Source organism: Solanum tuberosum, unplaced genomic scaffold (genome assembly GCF_000226075.1).
Source record: "Solanum tuberosum cultivar DM 1-3 516 R44 unplaced genomic scaffold, SolTub_3.0 scf00114, whole genome shotgun sequence".
Lineage (NCBI taxonomy): Eukaryota > Viridiplantae > Streptophyta > Magnoliopsida > Solanales > Solanaceae > Solanum > Solanum tuberosum.
Genome location: NW_006239038.1, coordinates 1,254,423 through 1,265,463, shown reverse-complemented (window position 1 = coordinate 1,265,463; position 11,041 = coordinate 1,254,423). Strand labels below are relative to the sequence as shown.

The 11,041-nt window shown below is 31.6% G+C and overlaps 2 protein-coding genes across 3 annotated transcripts in view; both read right to left on the bottom strand.

Moving 5' to 3' along the window:
• Nucleotides 1–5,718: 5,718 nt before the first annotated feature.
• Nucleotides 5,719–9,896, bottom strand: LOC102581199 (histidine protein methyltransferase 1 homolog). The gene is made up of 8 exons (XM_006349849.2): nucleotides 9,657–9,896; nucleotides 8,959–9,021; nucleotides 8,446–8,512; nucleotides 8,008–8,108; nucleotides 7,273–7,317; nucleotides 6,885–7,190; nucleotides 6,684–6,786; nucleotides 5,719–5,926 (listed from the first exon to the last, which is right to left on the bottom strand). Exons 1-8 carry the CDS (start codon nucleotides 9,816–9,818, stop codon nucleotides 5,844–5,846), a joined length of 930 nt encoding a protein of 309 aa, XP_006349911.1. The 5' UTR covers nucleotides 9,819–9,896; the 3' UTR covers nucleotides 5,719–5,843.
• An 814-nt stretch (nucleotides 9,897–10,710) lies between these two features.
• Nucleotides 10,711–11,041, bottom strand: part of RROP1 (ATP-diphosphohydrolase) — a 5,978-nt gene continuing 5,647 nt past the window's right edge. Inside the window, exon 10 of one of the 2 annotated variants that reach the window (XM_015309717.1) lies at nucleotides 10,711–11,006. In XM_015309717.1, the coding sequence (XP_015165203.1) occupies nucleotides 10,867–11,006 (140 nt within the window). In that variant the 3' untranslated portion in view covers nucleotides 10,711–10,866. 2 annotated transcript variants of the gene reach the window in all.

Here is an 11,041-nt window from a genome sequence, read left to right as displayed (position 1 = left end):
TATTTTATCGGTTTGGTTTGGTTTTTCGGTTTGGATCGGTTTTTATCCAAACCGTGAACACCCCTACTTATAATAGTGAAGTGTATATATATATATATTTTTTTTTTATTTTTTTTTTATTTTTATTTTTTATTTATTGACATCGGACGATTAGATCTTATTTAATTATTATAAACAAAAATATGTAAAAAAAAATTTGTACTTTTTATGTTATAAATGAAACAAAATACTTGTTAACCTAAAATCCGAAATGATTTTCATATTTCATTAATTAAAAATTGGAAAGAGTAATACATTACTAATAAAAATATAAAATACATAGCTAGTTATATCATACCGACAAATAATTAAAATCTAAAGAACATTTACATTTGAAATTAATTGAAAATTTAAACATTTCAAGTTTACATAAGAATTCTATATTTATAGGCTGTTTTGCAAAATTTTAGTTTCTTAGCTATTACACAATAGATAAAACAGTTTATTCATAATACGAAATAATATTACAATCCATAGATACTTATACACACGAAAACTTAATTAAGGACCTAAGCAAAATACTACATTAATAATAGTGATCATTAAATTTCTGTCTTTCATCCACTATTAGTAGGGTTAACGATGTCCTTGACGATCTGAACTACTATTATCCTTTAAAACACCAATTAAAGAACGATCAATCTTTATCAAATCTCTTGCTATTACTGAAAATCAAAATAAAAGAAATATCGTACATCAAAAACATTCTTTTAGTTATATAATTTTATTCATAGGAGATTGATAAATAAAATATGAAAAAATATATTTATAGGATCATTTTTTTTTTCATTCAAAAAATCATATATACCTGTTGTAGTCATTCTTGTGGGTGCTATAGGGAAGAGCAATCTTTTAGTTATATAAACAAAATGAACAAGGTGAGTGTAGCTTTATACAACATTTTTCTGAACCACTTAAAAATAAAAAAATTTATATAGTTTTTGTTTAATTAATTGACTAGTGTCAATTTATAGAGAAAAAAAAAATAGGCTCAATGCATGTGTATCATGAATTTCTCTCCAATGTATTTGACATCTTGAGGCAAAGACTTTAGACAGTTGCATGGAAAATATGGAACAAAAACTTTGCCTATATTGTATGGGGAAAGTTTTCATATTTGAACGTCACTGGTCTGATTAATTTAGATTCATTTAGTATAAATGAACCTATTAAGATAGTTGAAAAGTTTTCTATAAAAAAAATCTTTATTTTTAAAATTCTTTTGTTACATTCGACAAAGACTTCGATTTAATTAGTTGTTTGTGAATTCTTTATGCCGTTTTGTAATGTCAATATCGTAGATGTGAACTTCTATTTGAAAAACAAGAGGAAGAAAATATTTCACATAATTAGGACTTAGTCTTATTAGTAGCGTATTTATGTATTTGGCTTGGTGATAATATAAAGCATCGTGTCGATTGTTGTACATATAATTATTGGTTTTTGTATTTGATATTGCCTATTCATGTGTTTAGGTGATCGGACATTGCATATATGTTCTGCATTGCTTTGCTTTGTATTAACCATATTATTATACGTTCTTACTTTTGATGTCTCGCATCATTAATTGCTTACTATGTTTCGATTATCGTACTATTCTGTTAGTCGTTGTGTAGTTACAATCTCTTCTACATTGTTTCTTCTTCTTTATACTTGAATGTGTTGCACTCGAGTGTGGATCTTCCAGAAACAGTCTCTCTACCTCCACAAAGTAGTGATAAAAATTACGCATGCTCTTTCCTTCACAAATTCCACTTGTGGGATTTCATTGAATATGTTATTGTTGTTTTTCTTGTAAGAATCCTTTGGTACTCAAAATAAGGTAAGATATCCTAGGATTAAATTTGAGATTAGATATTCGATTAATCTTGAATTTAATCATGAATATCCTTATCTTACCAAACTTGAAAATTATTGACTAGTATAGTGTAATATTTTTTTAGGTAATTCTTAGGCCTCATGGGCACATGACAATATATGTAAAATATTTTATTCATTATATGACTCTTAATTAATATGAGAAATTACAATTCATAGATACTCATACACACCAAAACTAAAGTATTTAAACATTTTTATGAACTCGTTAATTAACAACAACAATAACAACATTAATAATATTTTGCTGGGGACAAAGTTGACATAATAAGGTGAATGACGCCTCTTATTCAGAGGACTATTGGGAGCAACGTGGGCTCTTTCATCCCTTAATATTAATAATTGTGACATCATCCATTTATGGACGATGATCTGGAGGACTATTGTCAATCGGAACATAAATTAACGGAGAAGGAATATTGAAAAAACTATCAATCTGTCTCAAATCTCTCGTGATATCTGATAATCAAAACAAAAGAAATGTTATACGTTAGAGATATTATTTCAGTTATATGATTTTTTGATAAATTCAAATATTTAAAGGATATTTTTTTTTCATACAAAATTTTAAAAAAATCATATATACCTGTTGGAGTCATTCTTGTGGGTGCTACAGGGAAGAGCAATCCACCCAAAAATATAAACAAAATGAACAAGGTGAGTGTTGCTTTGTACAACATTTTTCTTAAGCACTTTGAGAAAAACTATATTATAAAAAAAAAAATGATGGGTTAAATTGCACAGCCCTTTTAATAAATTTTGAAGTTTTATAAAGACTTTCTTAGGTCATAAAGTCAAATCTTCTCCTAAATTCCACACGTATTTCATAATTTTCAAAATTAAACATCAAAATGTCAAGTCATATATTAAATTCGACTCTCTTTTTTCTAAATTTTCAGATCCCATTGTGAGAAAAAAGTAGTGTTTTATATTATGAAATGAAAATATATACGTGTGTTAATATTACATGATTAAACTAATCTAAAGATAAAGATATAGAAATCTCACGTAAGTATGGAGAAATCAAGGATTGTATTGATAAAAAATAATGTTGAGTTACAAGCTCCCTATATAGGAGAAGAGTCCTATTCTAGCTATACTAGGAATTCTACTACAACACAAATATATTAATATACATGATATCCTAGTCGACTTTAACCTCCTACACGATCCAGTAACTTAGTCGTACATAATTTAGGATTTAGTAGTCTAGTCCTAATATGACTCTAATTCTAACTCGTCAGCCTGCTTCGATGGACCTGTTCCTTCGACATATTCCTTCAGTCTTCAGGCTTCCTTCAACAAAAAATATTCTTTAAATAAGTTGCGTAACAATTTTTATATTATTAATAACCGTATCATGATAATTTATTTATTGTCCCCTATTGTGGAATACTGATTCAACGAGATATGTGTGTTTATATATGTTGAGAAAAATTAAATATATGATGGTGGATAATATATTTTTCTCGACCTTCATATATATATATATATATATAGTTAAACCTCTCTATAGTAATAATGTTTGTCTTAAAGTTTCGTTTCTACTATAGAGAGTTGTAGTTATATATATATATGTACATTCATATTAGGTGTTTAGATCTCATTTTAGATGTTATAAACAACAGTATGTAAAATTACTTTTTGTACTTTTTTATGTTATAAATAAAAATAAAATACTTGTTAAATTTAAAATCTCAATTTGTTTTCATATTTCATTTATTAAAAATTGAAAAGATCAATACATTACTGACAAATTCATAACTAGTTCATGTACCATACTAAGCTTTTGACTTTTCTATTAATTCTACAACAAATAAAACATTTTATTCATAATATGACTCTTAATATAAGAAATTTCTCTCCAATGTATTTGCCATCATGAGGCAAAGACTTAGACAATTGCATGGAAAATATGGAACAAATTTAAGACTTTGCCTATATTGTATGGGGAAAGTTTTCATATTTGAACGTCACTGGTCTGATTAATTCAGATTCATACTAGTATAAATGAACCTATTAAGATAGTTGAAACGTTTCCTATAAAAAAATCTTTTTTTAAAATTCCAAACTTAGAGACATTTAATTAAGTTCGAAGGAATTTCACTTGATTTGTCACATTCCTTGATGGAAAAAAATATTTTGATACATTAGACAAAGACTTTGGTTTAATTAGTTGTTTGTGAACTATGTATGCTGTTTTGTAATATCAATATCGTAGATGTGAACTTCTATTTAAAAAACAAGAGGAAGAAAATATTTCACATAACTAGGACTTGTCTTAATTATTAGTAGCGTATTTATGTATTTGGCTTGGTGATAGTATAAAGCATCGTGTCGATTGTTGTACATATAATTATTGGTTTTTGTATTTGATATTGACTATTCATGTGTTTAGGTGATCGGACTTTGCATACATGTTCTACATTGCTTTGCTTTGTATTAACCATATTATTATATGTTCTTACTTTTGATGTCTCGCATCATTAATTGTTTACTATGTTTCGATTATCGTACTATTCTGTTAGTCGTTGTGTAGTTACAATCTCTTCTACATTATTTTCTTCTTCTTTATACTTGAATGTGTTGCACTCGAGTGGGGATCTTCCAGAAACAGTCTCTCTACCTCCACAAAATAGTGATAAAAATTACGTATGCTCTACCCTTTCCAAACTCCATTTGTGGAATTTCATTGAATATTTTATTGTTGTTTTTCTTGTAAGAATATATCGTTTGGTACTCACTATAAGGTGAGATATTCTATATTCCTGTTGCAGTCATTCTTGTGGGTGCTACAGGGAAGAGCAATCCACCCAAAAATATAAACAAAATGAACAAGGCGACTTTAGCTTTGTACAACATTTTCTCAACCACTTAAAAAATAATAATATAGTTTTTTTTTTAATGAGATTGATTAGTGTCAATTTATAGAGAAAAAAATAAATAAAATAGGCTCAATGCATGTGAATCATGACTTTAGACAATTGCATGGAAATAGGGAACAAAGACTTTGCCTATATTATATTGTATGGGGAAATTTCTCTCATTCGTACATTACTAGTCTGATTAATTTTAATTCACGTTAATATAAATGAACTTATTAAGATAGTTAAACATTTTTTATCAAAAAAAAATTCATTTAAAAATCTCAAACTCGAGACATTTTATTAAGAGTGAAGAAATTTTAATCAATTCGTCACATTTTCTTTTGTTATATTCGACAAAGACTTTGATTTGATTAGTTGTATGTGAACTTTGTGCGCCGTTTTGTAGAGTCAATATCATAGATGAATAAAGTGGATATTTTAGAATTAAATTGAATTTTAAATTTATACCGTATTTGATTAATCTCAAGTTTAATCCTAAATATGTCAACTTATATCATCAAACTTGAAATTATTTTATGCTTTAGTCGACTAAGTTTATTGACTAATATTATGTGATTGTCCCTATCTGGTCTAGCTCTATTTTTGTGAGCTTACTCACATAGTCGGTCTCTAGATAAGGCCACAATACTGAGGATTCATATAATTGATACTAACTATTTGGGTTTGAGGCACATATATGTTTTGTATCGTTGTTTGTGTTAACAATTGTATGCCATTTTAGAACAATAGAAGTTGAAGATGCTAAATTTGGGGAAAAACCTCGATGTAATCTCACAAGTGGAGTCTGCAGAAGGTAGTGTGTACACATACCTTACCCCTACGTTGTGAATACAGAGAGATTGTTTCCGATAGACCCTCAACTCACAAAATCAGTAAGAAAAGGAAATTAAATACAATAGTGAAGAAGTCACGAAGAAAGAAGAAGAGAGCTGCAAGCAATGCTTAAACAATAGTTTATGGTTGAAACATCACAATTTGATTCATCTATTTTAAAAGTAACGATTCCTCATTTCACAGAGATGAAACTAGAACAACACTTCACCTGAAGTGAAGCTTCCAGACTTCTCGAACATTCGAGGAACCATCAGTAACCTCGGAAATGAGAGAAGCTGCTAGAACACCTGATGAAGAAAACAAGAAACTCATGAGTATTCTCTTAAAACATCAACTGGAAATAACGAAAAGGGTTAAAAGCAACGATGATCAGTAGGATAGTGCATGATAAGCAATTTGAAGCAATGCAGACGAGCAAGCTAACAGCGATATGAAGGTATTGTATTGATCACACAACCCGGACTGGACACTAGCTGTGTGTAGCAACTGGAATCCTCATGATAATCCAGGCGCACTAGTCGCTCATGTGATTCTAGTAAGAATAGGATGCAGTGGAGTATTGAGCTCTATCTATTAGGAAACTAGGCGTTTGATGGATCATATGATAAAATATGTCTAATTCATTAACCCTAAAAAGCAGTCACCGGAGTGAGATAAGACATGAGAAGCATTGTTAGTCGAGGCACTCGGGGGCAGGGGGAGTAGAAACAAGCCTCTACTCCCGCTCCACCTCATGGCATGACCAATGAAGCATAATGATCCTCAAACAACAACAATATACCCAGTGTAATCCCCATAAATGGAGTCTGGGGAGGGTAGGGTGTACGCAGACCTTACCCCTACCTTTGGGGGTAGGGAGACTGTTTCCAATAGAACCTTGGCTCAAAAGAGAAAAGCATGATGATCACCGAAAAAAAGAAAAAAGAGACTGATAACCAGTTCATAATTCAACAGCTTTAGAGGACAACGATCCAGTTCACAATGGAAAATGCAGTAGGAAGTATATTAATAGGAATAAGAGTAAAAGTAAACAAAGTAGCACACCGTCTTTCTCCACAATCGAAATAAATCGCCTTGATCCACCACCAACACCAAAATAATGCTTCTTTGCAGCTAGATATACAATACCATGAGGACTACATAAGCACTGCACAAAAAATAGAAAAAGGAAGGAACAAAAGCAAAAGCTCAGACGCAAGGAGATTCACCGATAGAACTAAAATTAGAATTTCAACCAAAACAAACCTTTTTAATAAGTTTGTACAGACTAGGTAGAGTAGAAACTGAGTAAACTGTCTCAGCCATGAGAATTATATCATAACCAGCAGCCTGATCAACTGTTTGGCCCTTTTTTGTGACATCGTCATCAGCAGGTACATGAGGAAGAATCAGATGAGCTTCATTCCAATCACTTGCAAAGAAGCGAACTTCAGCACTATTATTGTCATCTGTGGCCGACAAGTTCTGTTGAATATTGGCATTGACATTTGGAATTGTTAGGCATTGGAGCACCTCAGCATTGAAGTCCTGAAAGTGTACAGCACGAGCACCCTAGTACAACGAAAGAAAAAATCTTGATCAAGAGGACGATAATGAGACAATTAATCGAAAATCAGTTAAGGCATTTATGTACCTTAAGGCATGCAAAGATCCCAGGAAGACCATGACCACAACCAAGCTGAAAACAAATGAAAGAGAGTCAACAAGATTAATAATGGAAGATAATTACAAGAGTAAAGTATTGAGTCAAGATTAGTTGGCAAATCTAAAAGCATTAGGGTGTTGATCCCTCAAGGATAATCACAACTGAAAGATAAAAATGATAATGACAGTAACTATGACGAAGTCTTATTTAAATGAGAGAACTGAAATATGTTATAATGAAACTTAATAGGAAATCAACATTTCCACTATCAATCTCAAATTTGACCTCAACTATTTATGTTCAATCAAAGGGGTAAAGAAAACTGAGAAGACTTCCTCAATTGAAAAACTGAAGTTGAGCAAAAAGGGAGTGATTGGAGATGAAAAATTTCCTCCCCTAAAGACGGTTTCTCCGGGTATTCAATAAAAACTTAAAGTGATCATAGTCGATACAAACTTGCACAACTATAAAAGAGAATCACCTATCAATATCTCTTTCTTTGGCAGAAGCATATGATCTATTTAGGGAAAGCAAAAGTTGTTAACAGAAAAAGAACTTTAGTATGCTTAACGAACATAATAAATCGGACATCATTTTGACTAAAACTGCAATGAGAAGGTTAATGGAAAGCCGAAGCTAAGAGTGGATTTAATATGTTAGGATTAGCAGTCTCTAGGCATAGCATACAAGATCAAAGATTTCACCTCCACATTAGGAGCCCACCTCTAAAACTCTTTTTCCAGTCAATGATAATTTGCCGCTTTGCATCTCAGAGCTTAGAGTCTTCACTAAATCTAATGAACCTTCCCACAATTTCAGCCCCCCTGCGAAATGAGAATAACATAAATGAGAATATCAGTCATCTAGGTGCACTTCACATTCTAATTAGTGATCAGTAAGCACTACCATATCTGTAAATAGAATGGCCTTGGGACTTTTTTCTCAAGACTTACTGTCCTGCCATGAACTTTCCCTTACAAAACTCTACTTTATTTGGCAATAAAAATTGATGTCACTACATCTTATTCCACATCTGATAAATTTAAAATACTCCTATAAAAACGACATTCAACTTAATAAAGTTCACATAATTCATGTTGAGGTATCAGTATTTGTGATGAGCATGAAGGAGACAAAATGGAGAACTAAATTGTTACGTACCTTCATATTTCCCGGGGATTAAATCTGAATTAGACAACCCAAATACCTCCTTTGTACTGACCCTTCCCTAGAAAAGAATTAAACACCAGTTAAGGCAACTAAACATAAACTAAATCATTCCTTTCTTCCGTTAAAAATGGTTTCCATGGAAAATGTTTTACCTTAGGAAATCATAGGCACGAAATCATAAGTGTTTGTTTGGTAACAAAAGCAGGTAACAATTGGTACTTGTAAAAGACATTGTACAGAGTATAAGTACAGTGTCATTACGATGATATCTTTTAGCAGGCTCACAAGTATTTCTAGAAAAGTTGATCGAAACAAGCTAATCGAAGTAAAAGCTAGAATCTTTGTACAGAAAAATGACTCAACTTATTAAAAAAATTGTTTTTTGGAGAAAAAACATTTCCGCAATTGTAAGTAACCAAACACTGAAAAATGATTTTATCAAGAAAAATATTTTTTAGCACATAAAAAAGGAAGGAGTTAATAAGATCATAGAACTAATCTTACCTTAAGCAAAGTAAGGCCATCCAAATCTATAGGCTCCACATTGAACTCCACATTTGATGAAACCTACTCCAACAACAATAACAATAACTACGCCTCAGTCCCAAACAAGTCGGGTTCGGCTATATGAATCTCAACTTCTTCATTTAAACTCATTTCATATCATATCATACTAAACAAAATAAAAGTAAAAAATAAGCACTTCCTCCGTTTCAATTTGTTTGTCTTGCTTACGCATGTTTCAAAAAGAATGTCACTTTCTTTTTTGGCCACTATTTGATTCCAACTTCCACGTGACATATTTAAGACCACAAGATTAAAGCACACTAGGATACATCCTACATACATTTAGTTAAAGACCACTCGATTAAAGGATACTAGGGTGCATCCTACATATATTTAGTTAAAGACTACAAGATTCAAAAATCTTATTTATTTTCTAAAGTTTAGTGGCAAGTCAAAACCAGACAAACAAATTGAAGGAGTAACAATATGAGTTTTCAATATATTAAAAAGAAAAATCAACTTCTCGAGATTCAAACTATGAGAACTTTTTCACCAACATTTTTAAATGTGTTCTTCTTCATCATATCGACGGGAGAATAATTGCAACTTGTAGTACTTTCTATCAATTTAATCCAACTTAACTTCAAATATTAGTTAAATTAACTCTCGATAAGCAAAAAGTGTCACAAAAATACCTGTGAGGGAAGTACTTCAACAGAAGGAGGAGGAGGTGGAAGAGGCTTTTCTGGGCCATCAAGAAATCCTGACCCGAATCCGAATCCGAACCCAGATTGGGATTTTTCATCAAATAGACGAAATGGGTCGGGTCGTCCAGTAGCTGATGTATTCGCCTCCATAACTAAAAAGCTTCAAGTTCGAGCTTTCAGTGTTGAAGACGGCAACTGATGGAGAAGCAGTAGCTATTTTTCTAAACGGGCCAAGATATATATATATACGGGCCTTACTTATTGGGCTTTCGTTTTGTAACGGGCTTACTATTTGAACTATCATTTTGTTGATAGGCTTATTATGGTCGAAGTTAGATAATATATAGGGAAAATTACGCGATTAAACAAACATACATTAGTTAATTAGTTAATTAGCTAATATAGCTACAGTTTGCATTATTACAATTTGGAACCTACTTTTAGCTATAGTTATATTCTCACTCTCGCCTCTCTCCTCTCTTCCTCTCTCCCCTCTCTCTGGAATCTCGCTCGCCACTCTCCTCTTTTTCAGTCATCTCTCCCTCGCCTATCTCATCTCCCTGCCAGTCTCTTTCTCGATTCTCTTATGTCAATCCCTCTCTCACTTTATACAACCACAAATGTATAAAATGTGTTTGTGTTAGTATAAAGCGAGAGAGATTGAATATACAAATACAAATGTTTTAACTCGATTCAATTGTATACGAATTCAAACTTTATGAAGATATATGTATACATAGTAGTTACATATATACAATTATCTAACCAATATATACATATACAATTCACCTTTCTCCACTTTCTTCCTTTTCTCACTCGCCTCTATCCTATCTCCCAATCTCGCTCGCCACTTTCCTTCCTATAACATGTAGCTACGAATCGTAATTAGCAAACTATAGTTATGGAGCATAATTAAGTTATTTTTGAGGGATTGTATGCGAAAATTCTCCATTTATTTAATTATATACTAAAACATATATATTTGATTTCTTTTTTAAGGATAATCAACAATGGAACCAAAAAGGTCCAATTGAACAATATGTGATTCAAATCGTGACAACTTGACTATCTTAAGCTCTAATTAAGAGATAAATTGTTCACAATTTGGATGTAATGCCCATTAATTAAAGACAAGATAAGAAAAAACAACAAAGCAAAGGGCATGACATTATTGATACAATTGATTGACATAACAACATTAAGATGATGAAACTCTAATCTTGTTTGAAGTTGAAGAAACTAAGTCAATGGCACATCCCAATGGCCATGCTGCTCCAACTAGATAATTTTTGTATTGCACATCATGTATCACTGTTATTTCTTTGTGTGGATTTAGTCCTGTCCAAAAAAAGAGGGCGGGGGGGGGGGGGGGG